Consider the following 25,475-nt stretch of genomic DNA (forward strand, 5'->3'; position numbering starts at 1 on the left):
TATCAGTTTGTTCCAAACCATCCTCTAATGACACCTCAATCTGGGACAGTTCCTCAGATTTCTCACCTAAAAATAATGGCTCAGGTGTGGGAACCTCCCTCACATCTTCTGCAGTGAAGACTGATGCCACTAATTCATTTACCTTCTCCGCAATGGCTTTATCTTCGAATGCTTCTTTAGCACCTCGATTGTCTTTACTGTGTCCCATTGATTATCATCATCCCACCACATTTCTGATGCCTGTTATATCAATATTCTCATTTAATACCAGGCACTCAAGTTCACTAATCTTAGTAGTTAGATTTCTAGCATGTGTATACAAGCACTTATCAAATTTTTACTTATAAACGAACTGGAACTGGCCAATTTGCTGTACTATACTGAATTCATATATGCCCCAGGGTAACATAATTTCTGGTTTGAGTTTTACTTTCCTGCAGGACAATTTACTGTCATTCCCAGTCACAGTTAAGCTATTTGCATTTGATGAAATGTCTCTTTCCCATTCTTTTCTTCAAGGATATCCAGCGAACACTCTCCGAAACTTCAAATCCGGAGCCACAGTTACTTGAGGGCAGTGAGTGAAGTCTCAATCAATAGAAGTTTGGACAGTCTGGACCCTGCAAGTCTGTTAACTTCTCCTAAATTCCGTTCCCGGAATGAGAGCTACATGAGAGCCATGAGCACGATTAGTCAGGTGGGTGGCAAGCATGCACATCTAAGAACAAGATCAAAATCAGGCCCCAGCCAATGCAGCTGTATGTGCAATATGTAGAACCAGAAACCCTTTTTGTTTGTGCAATGAAGTCAGACATGCAACAAATTACATATTTTCAAAAGCATTTGAATTTTAAAAGGACTTATGGGGATGTTTTTCGTGTACATTTTTGTGAAAGAATAAGATTTGAAAATGTCATAGTCTAAATTTTGAAAATTGTTTGGTGATTTTGGTTGCACAACATGAAATGTCTTAAAGGGACCTGATTTTTAGTGGACAGGTGCTCAGCACTCCCTCTAACAAGTTTCAGGTTTAGCATACAAAATAACAAGTCACTTCTAAAAATGTAGGACTTGGAGTCCTATTGAGAATGAGTCTTCCTTTAAGGAGTGGGGACCATAAAATGTTTGAGGGGAAAAAGAATAAAGGTTACTGGTATTTTCTATTCCACAATTGTTTTGACATAAACCATTTCAAAATATTGGATTAATTAGCTCCTTTTACACGTTTTTTTAAATTCTGATAGAACTTTGACTTTATGATGTACATGGTACATATGTGTTTGGGTCACACATTAATTATGAAGATGTGCATTATTTTCCTGAAAAATCATAACATCCTCTTTTGTGCCAGCTACAGTCTGTCAGTTGAATATTGTGCACTTTGGGTCATTTTAAATTGTAAGTGTTGACAGAGTGGGATAGCCTGCCCTTATATAAAATATGCATATGGAGCGGTCATGCTGTCACATCTGTCTAGCTGCCATGCATGCAAAATAGGACGCAGGTCAGGGATGTATTGAGTACCCTCAACTTTGCTTAAAAACAGTGGGAGCGAAGGATGCTCAGTACTTCAGAGTTGGACCCTAAAATAGTGCTAAGATAGAAGGTAATTTTCTTTGGGAAAACTTGAATGAATATACACATTAAAATATCATAGTCAGATATGTTATTCTGCAAGGGTATTCTGGCATGTTATGTATTTTTTGCCAACTAGTGTAAGGCACTGCATTTCATTTGGTGGTGTGTGCTGTGACAAAGTTCCTCCTCTGCCTTGGTGGGTTCTGCACTTTCTGGCAGATTTGCTCACCTCAGAGGTTCACAGCAGTCCTCAGTTTGGCTCCTTTTGTTAGTGGCACAAACCTGCTGTTCATTTGGCTAACCTCATCACTGGCCAGCATTAGGAAAAGGAGGGGAACAATCCCTGCAGTCTCTGCTGGCCCACCTAATGGGTCGGGGGGCAGGCCAGAGACCTTTCCCTCTGGTGGGACTCACAGTCCAGATCAACTCCTCTTATATCAAATAGGGAGTTGGGAGGATGGGGGGAACCCAGACCCACCCTCTACTTCGGGTTTCAGCCCAGAGCCCTGTGGATTGCAGCTGTCTTTAGTATCTCCTGTAACAGTTGCATGACTACTACAACTCCCTGGGCTTACCTCCCTCATGGCCTGCTCCCAACACCTTCTTTATCCTCACCACAGGACCTTCCTCCTTATGTCTGATAACACTTGTACTCCTCAGTCCTCCAGCAGTACGCCTACTCACTCTCAGCTTCTTGCGCGCCTCTTGCTCCCAGCTCCTGACACGCTCCCCTCACTGACTGAAGTGAGGTCCTTTTTAAACCAGGTGCCCTGATTAGCCTGCCTGTCTTAATTGATTCTAGCAGCTTCTCAGTTGGCTCCCGGTGTCCTAATTAGCCTGTCTGCCTTAATTTGTTCCAATAAGTTCCTAATTGTTCTGGAACTACCTCTGTTACCTTACCCAGGGAAAAGAGACCTGCTTGACCTGGGGCTAATATATCTGTCTTCGATCACTCTCCTGTAGCCATCTGGCCTGACCCTGGGACAATACTCTAAATCTCTGGTAATAACTCATGTTGTAGATGACCATCACTGCTGTTACAATTTTGAACCTCCAATTTATGCCAGCAAAGGTAAAGGCCAATTTAACTGGATAGTACATTTTCAGTAGAGATTTCCTTTTTGGACTTAGATCAATTTTCATTTTAAAGTAATCATGGAATAAAAATAATGCTGTCTCTGTGTTCATATAATATAAATATCAAGGCAATCTAAAAGTATCGCTGGTTGGACTTAAGAAATCCTGGCCCCATTGATGTCACTGAGTTTTTGCCACTGACTTCAGTGCGGCCAGGATTTCACTCATGGACTTTTATGCAGGATAAAAGGGCTAGAGGAGTGACTTCGATCCAAGATTAAGTCTGCACTGCTCAGGCAGGGATTGCTGAATTTGGACATTCAGAGGCATCATCTGCTTACTATACACTGTAGGAGTCTATAGCACTAGCACAAAGTATAAGCAGGTGCTGTAGAAACAGAGTTATGAGGGAAGCTGGCAGAAAACGGCAAACTGAAATTGTAAGCATGGGATAAAACTATTTGACTCCAATTTAGACGGATTGATTTGTGAGATGATTGAAGCTGTCCATGCCCCAAAGAGTGTAGGCTTCCTTGCCAGTAAAAATAGGAAGCTTAAAATAAATCCTAGAAGTGAGCTCTGGGAGGCACCTGTCTGACAATCTAGTTTATCCCCTGCCAATGTAGGATTGTTCTTTACAACATAATATCCAGTGCTTTGTCCAGTGTTTTTTAAAGCAATCAATCTCTTTCTACTATTTCCCATAGGAAGTTATTCCACAGTCTAATAGATTTCACTGTTCAGAAATATGGCCTGATACTCAACCTATTTTTTCTTAAAATTCATCCCAGTATAGCATCTTTCATTTCTTCCTAGACCATCCTAAGCCATTCACATCTTCCCTTGGTCTCTGTGCATTTAGAATGTCTGAGAAATAATGAAATCATGGTATACATTATTGTTTCAGATGTGCATTTTTCCTATGGTGATTATTATAATTTTAATGCCAATCTCAAGGCTCAATCCTGAGTTTAGAAATGTGGGTGCCCATTGCCATATAAACATAGGCAAATGGCTGCAAAGTTTGCAAGGCCATGTGGTTTTGTGTGTAACTCAGGCTAGGAGAGCCTGGCTCTTTGTTATTCTCTGGCAACTGGTTCACAAAATAAGGGTTAAATAGCCTATTATAGCTGCCAGCCAAGGGAGTTAGTCCTTTTCATTCAAGTTGGAGAGGCGCAGACTCTTAATACTAGAAATCCCAGATTTAATCCCTGTTGTTGGCCCAAGTTGGGTTAGTTACATGAGATCGGGACTGAGCCCTCAGTGTCCATAGCTCTGTATTTTCTTCACTCTGAATATGCACGTTGTATATTTTTCTTGGAGAATTGTTACTGCATTAAAAAAAAAGATTTAAAGTGTAAATCACTTGCTGTTCAAAGGGAACTTTTAATGGAAATTTTAAGTATTGTTCCATCTTTGTAAATGTTATTACAGGATAGATTGCTCTAATGGGATATGATTACAGGAAACTACCTATTCTTGGCCTGCAGGTGAGTGAGATGGAAGTAAATGGTCAGTTTGAATCAGTCTGCGAGTCAGTGTTCAGCGAACTAGAGTCTCAGGCCGTAGAGGCCCTGGATCTGCCAATGCCAGGCTGCTTCCGCATGAGGAGCCACAGCTATGTGAGAGCAATTGAGAAGGGCTGTTCCCAAGATGATGAATGCGTGTCGCTGAGGTCCTCATCTCCCCCACGCACGGCCACCACAGTGAGGACCATCCAGAGCAGTACTGGTGAGTAACAAAGAGGGAATTCAGAAGGGGGAAAAATAAAAGCACCAGTTGGCACAATATATATATTACACTAATGGTAAAATAATTGCTCCAAATCCGTGCTAGGCATGAAATGCACTGGAGATGCTATGTTTCTTCTGCATATATGGACCAGACTGTAGGAAACCTGCATATCCCCACATACCATAGAACTATGCTTTTCCTGGGAGCAGGAAACCCAATAGTGTAAAGAGAGACATGCAGATCCACTGACCCAAAAACACAGGGGTGGAGAGAACAAAGAGGTCACATCTGCTACTCTTCCTGTTCCCAGGAATGCAGCTACAGCTAGGCTGTGCAGGAGCAACACACTCTGGCCCTTGTTGAAATTGACCTTTATTGGCCCACAGCTGGGCAAATTGTTACTGGTACCAGTGAAAATTTAGATTCAGTTTGCTCAATGCACAGCAGTGTATTGGAGAAAGAATTACACAGGCAATAAAAGATTATATAATGCGTCTCCCTAATAAACCTCAATTCCTCAAGCATAAACCTTCTGTAACTATATTGGCCTTATACAGTATCCTGACTGGCAAACAAAGCAGGTAGAGCTACCGGTCCTAGATGGAGACTTCTGTTCTCTTCTCTTCTTTCTTTTCTCTCAAGTACTTGCTCTGCCAAATGTCCCCCAAAGCTGGGTCTTGGTTACCTCGAGGCCCTGTGGTTCAAAAGTTCTCCACAAATCCCTCATAGCAGGGTGTTGGCTACATTGGGACCCTCTGTCTTACAGCATCACAGAACTCTTCAGATGTTAATTGGGAACTAAGAACTGTACATATGATATTCTTAATATTTATACCCTCTGCTCTCACAGAAGTCTCATGTCCTCGAAATATGTCTTGTTGACATTTCATTACTGGTTTTCCCTAATTAATATTTTAAAAGGGACTGCAAAACAGAGACCAAAGATCAATTGCTGTTTACCCTCTCATAAATCATTCACTCAAGCTCTTAGTGCGGTGCTATCCAAAAGGGTCATTTTGACCCTGGTCAGCCTGTGCCAAGCTCACCGATCGTATGTTTTTTGCGTTTTCTTTACTTGGTGAGCTGGCCTCAAGCTGATATGTTCCGAAGTTCCATGTTGAAAAAAACACACAGATAGAGCCTCCGATCACTCTTGGTAAATTTCCATACCAAGTGTCTAATGCTAAGAGAACCCTGCTCCCAGAATCCTCCAGCAAATTCAAACATATCATGCCATACCAAACTCATGTTCATCACATTCACTCATATCAGTCACAATAATTCAACACCATCCCAACAGCCCTCAGCTGGTGTAAATCAATGCACTCAGTGGAACTATGCTGAGTTATACAAGCTGAGGATTTGGCCCTTTGCTTGCAGATAAGTTGGGAGGATCCTCTTGCACAATAAAACCTGCACAAAGTCCTCCTCTTTGTGGTGGTGTGAGCACATTTTTAAAATTTGGAGGGGACGAGGGGTGATAATGAATTACTCCTTCAGCCACTTTGCTTAAACAGGATAGCAAAAAGTGGGGGAGGGGCATGTCCGTCTCACTCTCCTGCCCATCATCCTAATGAGGTTCTGGCTTTGTAACAGAAACCAGAAGATATGAGGTTGACAATTTTTTCAAATATTTTAAATTATTTATAGTTGCTTTAAAAAAAACAAAAAAACCTTCCTGTTTGACATGCAAAGATAACCATGATGTCCACTAACCAGTATCACCAGAATTCATACTCAAGGGGAAAAAAACAGATCAGGGAACAAAAGCAAAATCTGTATTTTCAAAGTCCTATTCAGGAGAGCCAGAAACAAGGACTCTCAAGCTGTTTTCTCCAGACGAGTATTGAAAAGAGCCCACTGCTTTTGACTTATTCGTCTGAATCCATTCTACTGCCTCACGCAAGCATCATTTCATTTTACATTCAAGTTGCTAGAAGCCATTTCATATTCCATCTACCATTTTTCCCATGTTCTGTTAATTCTACAGTCTTCCCTAATTTTTTCCCTTTTGTGTGTGTTATCTCACTCTTGCAGTTGCTTGAGTTCCTTGTCTCTGACCCCTTTCCCTCTACAAGGCCACTTTTTCAACTGGTTTTCATCATCAAAAGACTTTTTTGGTCCTTTTATCAAAAATGTGCCGCCTAATTTATACCATTTACAATATGAAGTGCAAGCATTATTGGACGTATGTTGGCAATGCATCATAAACTTCAAAACATCTTTAACAACTGAAGGGTATGCTTGTGCTCATTTTGGATAAAATGTGGTTTGCAGGGTGCTTATGCATAGGGAAGTATGTTGTGGCTCACCAGCCTAGGAACATTCTAGAGGGCCAGGGGGAGGGGGTTTGAACTCAGCATGTGGACTGGAGAACTATGAGCATGTGATAAACAGATCCATATATGGAAAGGTTAACTCTGATTGGTTAGAGGTTCATGTTATGTAACTTGTTATGTAAGTGCCATGTGCTATAAAATAGCAAAGGGAGGGGCTCTTTGCTGGAGGGTCTGTGCCTGATTCTTTGTAGCAGGGGCTTTCCTTGTGCACATATTAAATAAAACCTTGTTGATTTGAATTGAATCGCATTGCATTGAATCATATCGCATCGCATCGAAGTCCCTTGATTCTACCCAGCATCAGACTCACTGGGAACCACAAAATCCCAACACAACTGTGATAGTACAGTTCTCTTCTAAACGAATGGCTAGTAAGAAACAACTTCCAAACTACAGTGTTATGAATGTGAAAGGTCATTTTTCTGTGTAGATGATTCAGCCATGTAGTTTGCACCCAATCGCAGCTGAGGGATTTACATAAAATATGTGTTCTTCTTCGAGTGATTGCTCACATCCATTCCAGGTAGGTGTGCGCGCCGTGCGTGCACGTTCGTCGGAAACTTTTTACCCTAGCAACTCCAGTGGGCCGGCAGGTCGCCCCCTGGAGTGGCGCCGCCATGGCGCTCGATATATACCCTTGCCGGCCCACCCGCTCCTCAGTTCCTTCTTACCGCCGTGTCGGTCGTTGGAACTGTGGAGCGCGGCATAGCTGTCCTCCACGTCCCTAGCTCTCCTTGTTAACTACCGTTATTATTACAGTTGTTAGTTAGATCGTTAAGTATAGTTAGTTAATTAGTTGTAGTGTAAATAGTATTGTATATAGTTGTTCGCCGGTCTGGGATGTAGCCCTTCCCGGCACCCGGCACCGGGCTCATGCCTGGTTCGCCGGGCTTTAAGCAGTGTGCGGCCTGTAAAAAGCCTATGCCAACCAGCGACCCCCACGACGCGTGTCTGAAGTGCCTGGGGGAATCGCACAGGTCGGACAAGTGCCGCATTTGCAAGGCTTTTAAGCCCAGGACAAAGAAGGAGAGAGACCGGAGACTCAGGACTCTCCTCATGGAGGCGGCACTTGACCCAGCAGCTTCACAGGCCGTGATCTCGGCGCCGGCACCGGATCGCACCGGCACCGGGAAGACTCCCCGGCACCGACCTTCCCCGGCACCGGGTGCAGAGGCGAGACCGTCAACGTCTGCTACTCCAGCCAGGCAGACCCGAATGGAGCGCCCGGCATCGACATCGGCCGCGGCACTACCGGCACCGTCGACTCCGGGCCCGGTGGGTCCGTCGAGTCCGGTGCCACCAAGCTCCCCCATAAGATCTGGGGTTGAGCTATTGGTCCCATCCACTCCGGAGACCTTCGCCTCGGCACGGGACCTTATCGCCCTAACTGAGTCTACTCAGCCGCCACCCCCGGTACCTCCGGTGCGGGTAGCATCTAGAGGCAAGCCCATGATGACGGCACCGTCTTGGGACTCGCGCTCGCGATCCAGGTCCCGGCGCCACGGACGCTCGAGATCCCGCCGCCGCTCGCAGTCCCGGCACCGCTCCCCTCGGCGGTACCGGTCGCACTCGCGGCACCAATCGACCTCCAGACGGTCGCGGTCTGACTCCAGCCGTCGATACCGGCACCGTGACTCCAGGAGCCAGTCTCGCCGTCACTCACCGCGCCGGTCGACCTCCCAGCACCGAGCTGGTGGCAGGTCCCGGTCCCGGTCGACCTCCCGGCACCGCGTCGGTGGCAGGTCCCGGTCCCGATCCCGGCACCGAAGCAGCGGCCGGTACCGTTCCAGATCCCGGCACCGAGACAGGTCCCGATCCCGGAGCCGCTATGACTCCTGGTACCGATCCCCGGCACCGAGAAGATCTTCGGTGCCGACCCGCGCAGACCCTTATCAGCCGGGGTCGGCCCCGCCATGGCCTTCTAGACAGCCGTCGGTGTCTTCTCAAGCAGACAGCGTGTATGCGCTGGGCACCGACAGGCAGGCGGCATTGTTTCAGGACCCTCTGCAACAGGACCAGGGTCCGCAGCAGTGAGGGTTTTGGACCCCTTGGGCATACCATCAAGCCCAGGGCCCCCAACAGCTTCCTGCTAGGCCTGCAACGGCGGAGCACAGGGTGCCGGAGGCTTCGTTGTCTCGCCCCCCTCCCTCCCTGGATGGAGAGGAAGGATCCAAGCAGCAAGACCCTGCTCTTGCTCCTGAGACAGAGGCGAGGGCTGAGGGGGACCCCCCACTGGACACTTTCTTGCCGCGGGTCTCCTCATCCTCCTCCCCCGATGAAGCGGTGGCTGGCACCTCCTCCAGTAGCCCTCCTTCGCTGGATCTCAGGGCGCACCAAGACCTCCTTAGGCGAGTAGCTCAGAATCTGAGCCTGCAAGCTGAGGAGGTCTCTGAGATCGAGGACCCTATCGTCACCATCCTCTCATCTGATGCTCCCACCAGGGTCGCCCTACCCTTCATTAGGACGATCCAGGCCAACGCCAATACAATCTGGCAGTCACCGGCCTCCATCCCCCCTACGGCGAGGGACATCGAGAGGAAGTACATGGCCCCCTCCAAGGGCTACGAGTACCTCCACGTCCACCCGACACCGTGTTCCCTGGTGGTGCAGTCGGTGAACGAGAGGGAGCGCCATGGACAGGAAGCTCCAGCCCCCAAATCCAAGGAGGCCAGACGTATGGACCTCCTCGGCCGCAAGGTCTATTCAGCTCGGGCCCTTCAGCTCAGGGTTTCAAATCAACAAGCCCTGCTCAGCAGATATGCTTTTAACTCGTGGGTGGCAGCGGACAAATTCAAAGAGCTGCTGCCACAAGAGGCCCGCCAAGAATTTGCGGCCATTCTGGACGAGGGCAAGAAGGTTGCACGAACCTCGTTGCAAGCTTCTTTGGACGCTGCAGACTCGGCTGCCCGCACCCTCGCCTCGGGGGTAATGATGCGCCGTATCTCCTGGCTTCAAGTCTCTGGCCTTCCACCGGAGCTCCAATACACCATCCAGGACCTCCCGTTCGAAGGCCAGGGCCTGTTTTCAGAAAAGACAGACCCCAGACTTAAGAGTCTCAAAGACAATCGGGTCATTATGCGCTCCCTCGGGATGCACACGCCGGGAACGCAGCGCTGACCCTTCCGGCCACAGCAGCAACAGCAGCGCAGGCCATACCCCCAGTTCCGCCAACGGCAGGACCTCAATAGGCGCCGTGGCAGGAATGGAAGGCGTAGGCATTCGGGGAACCAGGGGGGGCAGAATCAAAGCTCCTCTAAGCCCCCGCCTGGGCCCAAGCCTTCGTTTTGAAGGTGCGCCCGAGGGCGCAGTAACAGTTTTCCTCACGGATCCTTCCCCCCCGTTTTCCAACCGCCTTTCGTTTTTCCTCCCGGCGTGGACCCAAATAACATCGGACCGCTGGGTCTTACGCACGGTGCAGACGGGATACCGCCTGCAGTTTATATCATTTCCTCCTTCCCACCCCCCTTCCTCGTCCCTCTTCAGGGACCCCTCTCACGAGCAATTCCTTCGACAGGAGGTACAGACGCTCCTCAACAAAGGAGCTATAGAGGCGGTTCCGGAAAACAAGAAAGGCAAGGGGTTTTATTCCCGCTACTTTCTGATCCCCAAGGCCAAGGGAGGCCTCAGGCCTATCCTCGACCTGCGAGAGCTCAACAAATACCTAGTGAAGTTGAAGTTCCGCATGGTATCCCTGGGGACCATTATCCCATCCCTGGATCCGGGAGACTGGTACGCCGCCCTCGACATGCAGGACGCTTATTTTCACATTGCCATTTGGCCACATCACAGACGTTTCCTTCGATTCGTGGTGGGCCACCTTCACTACCAATTTGCAGTCCTCCCATTTGGCCTTTCTACGGCCCCGAGGGTATTTACAAAATGCATGGCAGTTGTTGTGGCACATCTTCGGCGCAGTCGTATCCACGTGTTCCCTTACCTAGACGATTGGTTAATTCAGGGCACGTCGGAACTACAGATTTGCAGCCACGTCCGCAGGATCACCGGCCTGTTTGCTATCTTGGGCCTCATGATCAACATAGACAAGTCCACCCTGCTCCCCACGCAGAAGGTGGAGTTCATCGGGGCCGTCCTGGACTCCACCGTGGCCAGGGCTCTTCTGCTGTTACCGAGGTTCCAGGCGTTGTCGGCGATCGTTCAGCGATTGCAGGCAGCCCCCTTGACATCAATACGGACATGTCTAACCCTGTTAGGCCACATGGCAGCATGCACATTTGTGACCGGTTACGCTCGGCTCCGCATGAGGCCCCTCCAGTTGTGGCTCATCGCACATTACCGGCCGGCAAGGCAACCGCTAGACTTGCTGATCACAATCCCCCAGAGGGTGTTAGATTCTCTCGGCTGGTGGCTAGACCAGTCCGTAGTGTGTGCGGGGCTCCCTTTCCACCCACCTCAGCCTTCGGTGTCCCTAACAACGGATGCCTCAGATCTCGGCTGGGGGGCCCACCTGGGAACCCTGAGAACACAGGGCCTGTGGTCCCCGCAGGAGGTGAAGCTGCACATCAACATGCGGGAGTTGAGAGCGGTCCGCCTTGTTTGTCAAACGTTCTGTCACCAGCTTCGAGGTCGTGGTGTCGCGGTGTTTACCGACAACACGACGACCATGTACTATATCAACAAGCAGGGCAGCACCAGATCCTCTCCCCTATGTCACGAGGCGATGCGACTCTGGGACTTTTGTGTAGCCCACTCCATTCACCTCACGGCTTCCTTCCTCCCAGGAGTACGGAACACGCTGGCGGATCACCTGAGCAGATCCTTCCTATCACACGAGTGGTCCCTTCGCCCGGACGTCGCCCTCTCAATCTTCCAGAGGTGGGGTTATCCCCGTGTGGACCTCTTCGCGTCCGGGGGGAACAAGAAGTGCCAGGCGTTCTGCTCCTTTCAGGGCAGGGAGCCCGGGTCTATAGCGGATGCCTTCCTTATTCCGTGGACGACCCACTTATACTACGCGTTCCCCCCATTCCCGCTGGTCCACAGGGTCCTTCTGAAGGTGCGCAGGGACAGGGCTCGCGTGATCATGGTAGCCCCGGCGTGGCCCAGGCAACATTGGTACCCCATGCTGCTGGACCTGGCCATAGCCGACCCAGTTCCCCTGCCCCTTCACCCGGACCTGATTACCCAGGAACACGGGACTCTTTGTCACCCGGACCTGCAGTCGCTGCACCTAGCGGCGTGGTTCCTGCGTGGCTGACCAGTTCTGAACTGCGCTGCTCCACCCCAGTACGGGAGGTACTTTTGGGCAGCAGGAAGCCTTCCACTAGAGCGACATACTCGGCCAAGTGGAAGCGTTTCTCCTGTTGGTGCGTGGAGAAAGGTCTCCACCCTATGGAAGTTTCGGTGGCCAATATCTTAGACTATGTTTGGTCCCTCAAACAACAGGGCCTGGCGATATCATCTTTGCGGGTCCACCTGGCAGCTATCTCCACCTTTCACCCGGGTGGGGATGGCCGCTCCGTTTTTTCTCACCCGACGGTGACTAGATTTCTGAAGGGGCTGGAACGTTTATACCCTAACGTCCAACTCCCTGCTCCAACCTGGGATCTTAACCTGGTGTTGTCTCGGCTCATGGGGCCCCCCTTTGAGCCGTTAGCTACTTGCTCCCTACTCTATCTCTCTTGGAAGACTGCCTTTCTAGTAGCTATCACCTCAGCTAGGCGGGTGTCGGAACTCCGGGCTCTCGTGGTAGACCCCCCGTATACAGTCTTCCACAAAGATAAGGTGCAGCTGAGGCCACACCCTGCCTTTCTCCCCAAGGTGGTCTCGACCTTCCACATCAACCAAGAGATATTCCTCCCGGTTTTTTCCCCGAAACCTCACTCTTCAGGCAGGGAACAACAGCTCCACTCGCTTGATGTCCGTAGGGCTCTCGCGTTCTATGTGGAGAGGACCAAACCATTCCGCAAATCCCCCCAACTTTTCATGGCAATAGCGGACCGCATGAAGGGGCTTCCTATCTCCTCGCAGAGGTTATCCTCATGGGTAACGTCCTGTATCAGGACCTGCTATGAGCTGGCCCACGTTCCTACGGGCCGTGTGACTGCGCATTCTACCAGGGCGCAGGCGTCGTCGCTGGCTTTCCTCGCCCGTGTGCCCATCCAGGAAATCTGTCGGGCAGCGACCTGGTCATCGGTCCACACCTTCGCTTCCCACTACGCCCTGGTCCAGCAGTCAAGAGAGGATGCGGCCTTCGGATCTGCAGTGCTCCATGCCGCTACTTCTCACTCCGACCCCTCCGCCTAGGTATGGCTTGGGATTCACCTACCTGGAATGGATGTGAGCAATCACTCGAAGAAGAAAAGACGGTTACTCACCTTTGTAACTGTTGTTCTTTGAGATGTGTTGCTCACATCCATTCCACACCCGCCCTCCTTCCCCACTGTCGGAGTAGCCGGCAAGAAGGAACTGAGGAGCCTGTGGGCCGGCAAGGGTATATATCGAGCGCCATGGCGGCGCCACTCCAGGGGGCGACCTGCCGGCCCACTGGAGTTGCTAGGGTAAAAAGTTTCCGACGAACGTGCACGCGCGGCGCGCACACCTACCTGGAATGGATGTGAGCAACACATCTTGAAGAACAACAGTTACAAAGGTGAGTAACCGTCTTTTGTTTCATCATACAGTAATAGTTCATTTCCAATGTGTTGGGAAACATGCAGCTGATGGCAGAGAGCTTGCAGTATGTAGGTGCCATTATTAGCCTGTAATGGATGCCTGGGAGTGTGAGATATCTTTTCAATAAATTGATTTTTTTCTTAAGAATGAGAAAAGTCATGTTAAAATGTTTCTTGTTTTAAAATAATACTAATAATCAACCCACATAAGAAGAAGGTCCATCTTTTTGTACTCAAACAGAAGTTTTGGTGGTTAAGAAAAAATGTGGGTGGGGTAAGGTAAGAATAAGAGAACGAAAGATGTTTGCAGATGATCCCAGAGGACTGAGGAGAGAATGTGGGTTGGAAAATATGGCCCTAAAACTATAAAGAAACAGATCTTTAGTCATTTGCTACTCCTTTTCCAGGTGCTTCTGTAAAGTCCAGAGAGGGAAGCACCTGCAGCCCTTTACTGGACATGGCAGAAGGATTTAAAAGACTGCTGCAGGTTTCCATTCTTTCTCCTGTATTATAGGAATCCCTGGGTTATTTTGTCTTTCCAGTATCAGAGGGGTAGCCATGTTAGTCTGGATCTGTAAAAGCAGCAAAGAATCCTGTGGCACCTTATAGACTAACAGACGTTTTGGAGCATGAGCTTTCGTGGGTGAATACCCACTTCTTCAGATGCATGTCTTTCCAGGCTCTTCAGGGTCACATTTGTCCTTTATTACCACTTTAACCATACCTCTTATGGGGTTCAGAACCTCAACTGGTAGTTTAATTTCATCCTAGGGCATCCATGTACTCTCTTTTGCCCTTGCCTCAGGCTAATTCACAGATAGGCTGTAATGCAATAGTCAGCCTAGGTAGTTCCTATTCGTGTAGTGTAGAAAAAAGAAGATCCTTTTTGACCCATCTAGTTAGCCAGAAATTCAGCGGGGTTGCAGGTTCTTCCAGTTAGGAGGAGAAATTGATGATGGAATGAGGTAATTTTGATGCAATCTTGTGTACATTCTTTGTAAATAAACAAGTCCTGTTTCTGTGAACACAGGAGGAATCGAACAACAGGAGAGAGATTTTCTTGCTCACAGCTCCAAACCCTTTCAGCCAGCACTCGGCTCAAAAAGTGCTCTTTCTCTAGGCTTTTCTCAGGGCCACATTCCTACTTTTTATTAGAGCTGTGTCAGGTGTTTTCTTGCTGCTTTCTCTCTAAACTTCTCTGTACCTTTTTGCTTTCTTTCATAGACGCTCAGTCCTTCACAAAATTATAAACACCAAAACCCTTCTGCCCACATGTGCCTTGCATGTATCTTTGTCTTGGGTAGTGATGTGGCTGGGGTTGGGGTGGAGAACCCTATTGTTTCAGCTCTCTGGTTCTATAAAGGAATTTAACCATTTCTTACTACCACCCATCATGCAAGATGGTGGTAACTTCTACTCCATAACAACAGATAGTAGGTCTGTTAGATAGTTACAGAAGGAGGGGAAAGGAGTCGCGAGTATATCTCCCTGTAGGAGGTGTAACAGATATATTTGCTGCAGACATCAGACACAGTTATAATAAAATCTACATGCACTTAATAGTCCAGGACTAGAAACATGTTCCACCTACTCCAGAAGTACTGGCCTATCAATTCACACTTTCACTGTCAGTAGTAGGTAGCTAAGGAGGAAAACAGGAATGAACAAAACCTCTGGCAAATACATCGTAAAAGTATCATAAAGCAAGCCAAGAAAGTATTTGAGAAGTAACTTGCTAAAGAGGTAAAAACTAATGGTATTTTTTAAGTACATCAGAAGCAGGAAACCTGCCTACTAGGCCGAGGGGCCACTAGATGACATAGCACTTAAGGAAGACAAGGCCATTGCAAAGAAGCTGACCAAATTCTTTGCATGAGTCTTCACTGCAGAGGATGTTAGGGAGATACCCACATCAGAGCTATTTTTTTGGATGACAAATCTGAAGTACTGTCTCAAACTGAAGTGTCAGTAGAGGAGGTTTTGGAACATATTGATAAGTTAAACAGTAATGAGTCACGAGGACCAGATGATATTCACTTAAGAGTGCTGAAGGAACTCAAAAATGAAATTTCAGAGCTACTAACTTTAGTATGTAACCTGTCAGTGAAATCAGCCTCCTTACCAGATGACTAGAAGGTAGCTAATGAATTACGGATTTTAAGAAGTTCTCCAGAGGGAATCCTGACAATTACAGGATGGTGAGTCTTACCTTAGTGCTGGGGAAATTGATTGAAACTATAGTAAGGAACATAATTATCAGACATTTAGGTAAACATAATTTGTTGGGGGAAGAGTCAACACAACATTTGTAAAGAGAAATCATGCCTCACCAATCTATTAGAATTCTTTGAGGGAGTCCATAAGCATGTGGATAAGAGTGACCAAGTTGATATAGTGTACACTGATTTTCAGAAAGCCTTTGACAAGTTCCCTGACCAAAGGCTCTTAAGAAAGCTATGTAGCCATGGAATAAGAAGGAAGGTCCTCTCCTGGATCGGTAACTGATTGAAAGGTAGGACACAAAGAGTAGTAATAAATGGTAAGTTTTCACAATGGAGAGAGGTGAACAGCGAGATTCCCCCAAGGATCTGTACTGGAACCTGTGCTGTTCAACTTATCCATAAGTGATCTGAAAAATAGACTTCTAAGATGGAGGTTGGCACAACTGATTAAGAGAGCCTTAAACTAGGAATTTGGGGGAGATGGTTGGGAGATGTCCAGGTAATCTCCACACCAGAATTTAACATTGAGAGGGAAGAAAACGAAGTAAGAAAGGATACAGCCATGGGTATGAGAATGGACATAAGGAGGAAGGGTAGTGTAGATACCAGTCTAATAGGTGATACTGGTGGTAGAATGTCTGTGCCTAATGGGGTAAAGAATGTCAGTGAAGCCAAATGGCAAAAATTAAGATGTTTGTACACTAATGCGAGGAGGATAGGTAACAAAATGGAGGAACTAGAGCTACTGGTGCAGAAAGTGAAACCCGATATTGTAGGGATAACAGAAACATGGTGGAATAGTAGTCATGACTGGAGTACAAGTATTGAAGGCTATGTGCTATTTAGGAAAGACAGAAATAAAGGCAAAGTTGGTGGAGTAACATTGTATATCAATGATGAGGTAGACTGTAAAGAAATAAGAGATGGAATGGATAATACAAAATCTGTCTGGGCAAAAATCACATTGGGAAAGAAAGCTACTAGAGCCTCCCCTGAGATAGTGCTTGGCATGTGCTACAGACCACCGGGATCCGATTTGGATATGGATAGAGACCTCTTTAATGTTTTTAATGGAGAAAACACTAATGGGAATTGTGAGATCATGGGAGACTTTAACTTCCCAGATATAGACTGGAGGACAAGTGCTAGTAATAATAATAGGGCTCAGATTTTCCTGGATGCGATAGCTGATGGATTCCTACACCAAATAGTTGAAGAACCAACAAGAGGAGATGCCATTTTAGATTTGGTTTTGGTGAGCCTGGAGCAGCAAACCGTGGCCACTGGGAGCTGCGATCGGCCGAATGTGCGGACACAGCAGGTACACAACCCGGCCTGGCCCTCCAAGGGCTTTCCCTGAACAAGTGACGAACAAGTTTGGGAACCACTGCCTTAGATATATGTACTTAAAACACCTCACCTGTCTTGGCCGGATATCGAAAGGAGGAAATAAAAGCAGCCTATTTAGCCAAAGAATCTAAATGAGCAAGTACTGAGTAAAATAATTTTTAAAATTTAAAGTCATAATTAAGTTCCCTTTCCAAAACAAGAAAGCCTTGTATCCCAGTTGAATCTGTGCGACAACTGATGTACTGTGTAGCCACCAGATTACAAAGGGACCAACAACTTGGGTGGTGGGTTTTTGGAGGTTTTTTTTTTGGTTGGTTGGCAGTTGTTTTTGGTTTTTTGTTTTAAACAGAAATTTTTGAAATCTCAAAAACCCTCACAGGACAGAAAAACCATTTCCTAACTAGCTCTATTATTGTGTGGCTTTCCTGTTTGCTCTTCCCGCAGTCCCTCACTAACTTAGATCGATACATTCATTCAGAAAATTCTACTAACCCACCATAGTTATACAGTACCTTTACTTCACTAACTAGGACATTTACAATATTCATACTATTACACACTATTATATCTCACTCTATTATATGTCAGCAATCATATATTAATGCATAGCAGCTTCGCATCCGTCACAATGTTTATGTGATATTCAATATCATTTTATTAAATATAAATTTAAAAGCATATTTGGGATCCTTACTTTAAAGTAATTTCTAGCTTTGTTAGCCTGGCAAAGTGCTCCTTGGTGTGCTCTCTTCATAGCTACATGATATAAAACAGGGATTAATAAAGCAAAATCTAAGACGAATGTTTTGTTTGGTTGGTTGGTTGGTTGGTTGTTAGCTTTCCAGTCAAGCTACAATAATAATGTGGCTTTTGCTTCCTAAATGTCTTCTTCATACTCTATGCATGTCTCCATCTCTATATCAAGTAGTAAGATCATGTTCTTGATTTTTCATTTAAAAAGGCTACTTTTAAAAGCAAGGATAAAGTATGGTTTTATGTGGAAAGCCTGTTTCAACTGCAGTTTAACTGTCTTCTAAGAATTCACAAAAATTTTGCCAGACTTCAGTAGCTAAATTTTCTATTTCATCATGTAGTATTCCATCCATCTGATCGCTAATTTAAGGTATTAGTTTATTTAACTGTCTTTTTAACTTTTAATCCCATTTCCCTTGTTCTCAACTCAGAGTTTGTTTCTACATCAGCCAGTATATCCATATACCAGATAAATACAGTACTGTTTGTGATTCTTTTCGCAATCTCTTATGACTGTCATGTAAGATTCTTTTTTCTTTTTACATATGTCACTTATCCTTTCCCTCTTTAGCTTCTTGAGGTCAGCCTGCTCTTAGCGAGTTCTTTATTTCCTTGGTTAGCCATCCATGCTTAGAAGAGCTTTTTGTCTATACTATCTTTTGCCAAATTATCTTGGGGGGAAAAGTGTATTATTCAGCTACATGCTCTATGTGTAAGAATTGTTGAAAGTGTCTTTCATTTTGATGAAGCTAACTATAGAATATCTGATTGTTAGAGTTATTATGGGTTTGACAGGATTAAATGAAATAAGAAAGCATGGATTTATTCAGAGAAGGTGGTTTTATCAGAGATGCATACAAGTAAGGGGTTGTGTCACCCCCTGCCTCAGAACCCTGGGTGCTTAAGTGCTGGACAGCTCTGGCTCAGAGCCCTGACACCAGTAGCCTGCTTTTACAGCCCAGTGACCTCATCCTGGCTTCCACCATCCTGGTGACTTCTAGCAGAGTGACACCGACAGTCCTTCCAGTCACAAGTCTACCCCAAACCAGCTCCTCTGCAATGCTCAGTAGCACTCAGAAAACCTTAGCAAGTTTGCTGCTATGTAGACAGTACACAGTACAAGCCTGCCAGTTGGCTGAGAATGTTGCTCTTGAGTTTGAAACACTGAGAGGGTTGTGGAATAAAACAGGATTGTTTATTACCAAAAAACAGACATTTAAGTGTTACCAAGTAGAAGGAATTTAGAAATTGTTACAAACAAAGTGAAAATATGCTACTTAATAAACTTGCGTCTTTTGTTCAAAGTAGTTTTCTCACCACAGTTGTTCTTCCAGCATGGCTGGGCAGTTCTTAGCCCAGATCCAACACAGAGCTCAAAGTGCTTGCTTTCTTTGTCCCATCCAGTGAAAGATGCTCAAATGGCTTTCTCATTCTGCTTATATCCTCAAAGTTTATCTTTGTTTTCAAAGTCAGGAAGCCCTCCTGGGTGCTCCACTTGCCGTGTCCACCACGGAGCTAATGCCATGTTAATTTTTGCAGTCTCCTGCTGTCATCATGGTAGTTAAGCAGCCATCTCCCCCACTGGCTGGTTTGATGGCCTTGTTTACTTTTTATGTATATGTACTTCTTTTGTTTCTCTTTGCTCAATTTACATTGGAGACACATTCAAGCAGGCAGGACCACATTCCTTCATTTAAGGTGGGGTGAGTTAATCCCTACCTGCAAACATATTTTAAGAGCATATTTCCAGCATATATGTAGAATTTTTCATATATCACCCATACACACACCACATAATAATAATGACCAACATGCTACCAGTTCTGATGTGACACCTTACATGACACCTTTTAGATACAGATTATAACAACAGTGAGTTGGGGCGCGCTGAGCTGGTCAGGCTAGCTGAGACTCACTGCTAGATACCAGGGAGCCCCTTGCCTTCTGGCATTGGGGTTCTCTTACAGTCACAACATGCTTATGTGAAATTTATATGCATCATTGTGTGATCAGAGGTGCCAAACCCATTTTGTGCAGACTCAGGAATCAAATTTGGGGTGATATAGGCTTTTTTCATCAGAACAGGAGTGTGTGAGTTCACATGGACCAAAATTTGCCCAATATGGTTATTTATTACAGCGACACCCAGTTCCCCAGTGAGACTGAGATCCCATTGTGTTGAGTGCTGAGCAAAGACACTGTGAGAGACAGTCTGTGACCTAACAGTTTGACAGTCTGAGACCTCAGTTTTGCAAACACTTATGCATGTTATTAACTTTACTCATGAATATTCTCACTGACCTCAACAGCACTAATCACATGATTAAAGTTAAATATATGCATAGTGTTTTGCATGCTCAGGGCCTAAATTGAGACGAAATGCAACAAGCTGATATAAGAAACAAGTAGAGGGAACAGAGAAGGTGCGATGAGTGTAACAGTGGCTGAAAGGTCGTTCCATCGGCTGGCCATGGGCACATGTTGCAGGCTTGAGAGTTGGTTATTGGTTATTTTTTTAAGGAGATCAATAAATTGGAAATGTTAATGATGTCAGTGGTCCCCTGGTTAAATATTGTTTCAAATCAATAACTGAAGGCTGGCATCAACATATTTTCAACTAACTTCTTTGGTTGCCTGAACTACGAGTGGGACTAGGCATCAGTTCTGATACAAGAAGAGAATTCAATCTCATGGAAACAAATTTTCTCTGCTAATCTGGGCTAAAATCATGGGTGGCGGGTATTGTAGGTAGCGGGAGGCTGTGCCTCCCCAAAAGCCTAGTGTGGCCCTGCCCACGCTCCGCCCCCAAATTTGAGCAAATTTGAGATGAGAATGACCAAACTGTCTTCTGAATGAAGATGTACTGCAGATTTTTATAGTGGCATTAAATTTTCAGTATTATTCTCTGTTCCCTTTTTAATACAACCTAACATCTTGTTCACTCTTTTAAATACAGCTGTGCATTTAGCAGATGATTTCACCGAGCCATCTAGAAGGGCTTGTTCCTGAGTGGTTACAGTTAATTTAGAATCCATCAATGTGTAAGAATAATTCATGTTGTTCCTTCCAATGTGCATTACCAGGTGCTTTTCTGCACTCATTTTCAACTGCCAATGTGTTGCCCAATCACTTAGTTTTAAATCCTTCTGAAGTTTCACATAATCCTCTTTAGACTTCACTAACCTGAATAATGTTGTGTCATCCACAGATGATAATTTTAGCACCTTGAGATACTCTTGTACTTTGCAAGCACTCACAAACAGGTTTCTTTGGTTTTTTGAAACAACTGAGTCATTTTGTTTTTAATCAAAAACTTTGTAAGAATTTTTAATAAGTGGATTTAATGAGCACAGCTCCTGCAGGGTCTCTTTACTACAGAACAACTCCTTTGGAGCCATTACACTTCATCATGTCAATACTTCCCATTTCAAAGTTCCCATTTTGGATATTTATTTACATGATCCTATACATATTATATATTTTCAAACCTCCTAAATATGTATTTATGCAACAGTTCATAACAGTAATTGGCTTTTTGAAGCGGCTGTGCACTATTGGCACATACATTATTAAGCAGTTCTCAAAGCAAATACTCTATTGTTTTTTATAATACCATAAAGGAGAAACCCAAAGGAAATGCAGCAGCAACAATAAACATACATTTAATAAGTGGTAAGGACATGACATACACATCCAAATGTAATTTACCTTCTTATGCCTTGGTATGCTCCTCGCTGATTTCAGACGCTTGCAATAACAAGGCACAATAGGACTTAAAAATACAGGGATGTGAAAAAAGTCTAATGTTATTGTTTGTAAAGAGAGAACATTTAGCTGTCTGATTAGAGCCTGGTATCTGCTTGATCAAAGACATTACTGGTAGGTGCTGGTATTTGATCCTAATGCTCCTCCAACCATTGTTCTCCCTAGAGCTCCTCTAGATGGAGTAAATAGAGATTCTGGTCTTCAGAAATTACTTTCCCTATTGAATTTGGCTTTGGTCAGCTGGGAGTGCCCTAAAATTGAATTCCTCTTAAAATTTAGTAAACTGTCTAATAAGAATAATTCCTAGTCACTCTGATCAAGGTTGGATTTGAACTACACTATCAAAGGAGCAAGACAAATAATTGTGCAGATCCCTATAGTAGGAGAAATCTTCTGTTTGTTCTGTTGCAAAAGACTTCCAATTTTTGTCCTGAAGCTTTTCATCAGTACAGCCAAGGGAATAGTGAAACCTGACTTAATAATCGCATTCTTTTTGTCGTAATGATTCTCCAATAAGCTGCCTGTTCAGTTAAAATAAAACTTAGGTTGGAAAGTTTGAGAAAAAAGTCAAAGTTCTTGCAATATTATAACAAAATAGATGATGATTATGATGCACTTTCCTTAAAGTAAGTTAGGACTTTTGGGCTTTAAAAGTTGTAGCTTTCTTCTTGGCTTCCTTCAATTCAGTTAGCATAGTGTGTTATCTGTAAGTGGTTTACTCTGTAAACTGCCAGATAAAATGAACTATGTCAGAAACAGTATCATTAATACTAAGTTATTTTATAAATGCTTTCAGCAGGTCAGAAATTAACAAGCTGTGCATAAAACTGAGGCAGCCCAGGCATTATAAAAATAATCTCTCTGTCTCAAAATGCCTTTAGAAAATCTCACTCCCTGGACCCAGTGTAGTGTATGAAAAATAATTTACACCTGTCATACTGGTATTGCACTTTTAAAGAGGTGTTCCCTCACTCAGCTCTATGAATTCTTACTTGGCGTTTTACCTGCAAGTCAAAAATGTCTAAAGTTTAACACTGTAAAAAATGGTTCTAAGAATAAAATGTGTAAATACTGCATTGCGCTTCACTTTCTGTATGGCTGTTCTGTGTTAACACACTCTCTTCAATAAGGCTACTGCACCTTGGTACTCAACTTTGTTAAACTCTCCTTCACGTTATTTTCACTGTGGATCGACCTAACACCAATTAAAGTCAATGGATGTCTTACTATTTACTTCAATGAGAAGTGGATTAAACCCAATAGTACAATCTTTTTGCAATGCTCAACATCTTGTTTTCTTGGGATGTTATTATAAGAAGGGTGCAGCGTTATCACCATTCTCCATACACAAAGAGTTGTGTTTCCTTTAAAATGTTAATGCACAACTCATTTTATTCTCCATGGAAAAGGCAAGTTAATCATAGTGTTAAGGGCAAGAAGTTAGCTATTAAGCTTCCACTGTCAGCCTTACCACTATGCTTCTTAGCTTTGCTCCACGTTTCACTGAGGCCTTATTTACACGGGAGAACTGTATGTTAGAACATGTGTTAATACGGTGAATTCATTATAAACAAACACTTGTGTTTATCGTGTCTTTTGGTCATGGAGACAATGTTAAAAAGGACTGTCTTTGTCTACACTGAGTGTTTTACATCATATTAATTAACACCTGTTCTAATACAATGTAATTTCTCACTCTAGACAAGACCTGAAACCCCTTCTGTAACTCTGCTTGTCCTCGCAACTCTCATGCCTTCCAGCCTTCAGGTACAGGCTACCAGACTCCCTGTAGTCTCCCCTCCATTTTTCCAGTACTGGATTGGGACTATATCAGGGGTCGGCAGCCTTTCAGAAGTGGTGTGCTGAGTCTTCATTTATTCACTCTAATTTAAGGTTTTGTGTGCCAGTCATACATTTTAACGTTTTTAGAAGGTCTCTTCCTATAAGTCTATAATATATATATAACTAAACTATTTTTGTATGTAAGGTAAATAAGGTTTTTAAAATGTTTAAGAAGCCTCATTTAAAATTAAATTAAAATGCAGAGCCCTCTGGATTGGTGACCAGGACCTGGGCAGTGTGAGTGCCGCTGAAAATCAGCTCGTGTGCCGCCTTCAGCATGCGTGCCATAGGTTGCCTACCCCTGGACTATATACTTTCCTTGTGGAGGATCTGTGAAAGTTAGGAGGAGTCTTCAGTGCAAAGACTAGCAGTATGTCCTGTAAGCATGGGTGGGACTCCTGGATGACAATTTTAGGAGATGCTGAGCTCACATAATGAAAGCTCATGTGTCTATAAAGGAGTAGGAGTTTATACAGTTCTAGCTTTTAATATTCTAACCAAGAATTGTTGATAGTATTCCAGGGAACATGTCCTCCTCAAGGAGCAACTGGTTTGATGGTGTAAAAATAAGCTATTTTTGAGTTATCAGATGACCAAGAAAGGTTGGACTCATTTTATAATATAGAAATGTGCTGCATCACACAAAAATAGCTTGCTCCAAAAATGTAGTTCTCAGTTATGCCTGATCCTACAGGGAGGAATGGGTGCTCAATTTTTTCATCTTACTTACTCCCTGTTAACTCCAGCACACACTTTCACAGCTGTGCAGAGCTGGATGAAATGTTTTGAACAAATAGTTTATTCAGTGAAAAATGCCAGGTTGACCAATACTAATTGCAAATTTTACATGAATTTGTAGAACAGTTTGGGACAAAAAAAATGCTCTAAATTCATGAGCAGACTTAGGAGCCATTCACAAAATCAGAGGAGGAGGTGGCAGCAGCAGCAATAGCCTAATAGCCAATGGTTGGGGCACTCACCTGGGATGGGAGAGACTTGGGTCTCTCACCTGCTACAGAGTGGGGATTTGTACCTAGGCCTTCTACATCTACATCATCTCCACCACCTCCTCTGTCAATCTAGCCCTTCATTTCCTTTGTCTATATTATTTTTATAAAAAATATAAATGCCAAGAAACAAAATATTCTGTCTGACCCAAAACAAAAATTTTGTCAACTTCTTTGATTTGCTGGAAATTCTGAAAGTTTTAAGTATCAGAGGGGTAGCCGTGTTAGTCTGTAAAAGCAGCAAAGAATCCTGTGGCACCTTATAGACTAATAGATGTTTTGGAGCATGAGCTTTTGTGGGTGAATACCCACTTCGTCAGGTGCATGTAGTGGAAATTTCCAGGGGCAGGTATATATATGCAGGCAAGCTAGAGATAATGAGGTAGTTCAATCAGGGAGGATGAGGCCCTGTTCTAGCAGTTGAGGTGTGAAAACCAAGGGAGGAGAAACTGGTTCTGTAATTGGCAAGCCATTCACAGTCTTTGTCCAATCCTGAGCTGATGGTGTCAAATTTGCAGATGAACTGAAGCTCAGCAGTTTCTCTTTGAAGTCTGGTCCTGAAGTTTTTTTGCTGCAGGATGGCCACCTTAAGGTCTGCTATAGTGTGGCCAGGGAGGTTGAAGTGTTCTCCTCCAGGTTTTTGTATATTGCCATTCCTAATATCTGATTTGTGTCCGTTTATCCTTTTCCGTAGCGACTGTCCAGTTTGGCCGATGTACATAGCAGAGGGGCATTGCTGGCATATGATGGTGTATATTACATTGGTGGACGTGCAGGTGAATGAACCGGTGATGATGTGGCTGATCTGGTTAGGTCCTGTGATGGTGTCGCTGGTGTAGATATGTGGGCAGAGTTGGCATCGAGGTTTGTTGCATGGATTGGTTCCTGAGCTAGAGTTACTATGGTGCGGTGTGCAGTTACTGGTGAGAATATGTTTCAGGTTGCCTGTGGGCGAGGACTGACCTGCCACCCAAGACCTGTAAAAGTGTGGGATCATTGTCCAGGATGGGTTGTAGGTCCCTGATGATGCGTTAGAGAGGTTTTAGCTGAGGACTGTATGTGATGGCCAGTGGAGTCCTGTTGGTTTCTTTCTTGGGTTTGTCTTGCAGTAGGAGGGTTCTGGGTACACGTCTGGCTCTGTTGATCTGTTTCCTTATTTCCTCGTGCGGGTATTGTAGT

General features: G+C 44.9%; 1 protein-coding gene across 3 annotated transcripts in view; it reads left to right on the forward strand.

The window, feature by feature from the left end:
* The window catches only part of DLGAP1 (DLG associated protein 1), a 243,643-nt gene that overhangs the window by 67,351 nt on the left and 150,817 nt on the right, over window positions 1-25,475 (forward strand). For all 3 annotated transcript variants that reach the window (XM_050942123.1, XM_050942126.1, XM_050942125.1), the window contains exons 3-4: window positions 520-697; window positions 4,146-4,386. In XM_050942123.1, coding sequence (XP_050798080.1) covers window positions 520-697; window positions 4,146-4,386 — 419 coding nt within the window. The remainder of the gene's footprint in view (window positions 1-519; window positions 698-4,145; window positions 4,387-25,475) is intronic.

Source organism: Gopherus flavomarginatus, chromosome 2 (genome assembly GCF_025201925.1).
Source record: "Gopherus flavomarginatus isolate rGopFla2 chromosome 2, rGopFla2.mat.asm, whole genome shotgun sequence".
In the NCBI taxonomy this organism is placed as follows: domain Eukaryota; kingdom Metazoa; phylum Chordata; order Testudines; family Testudinidae; genus Gopherus; species Gopherus flavomarginatus.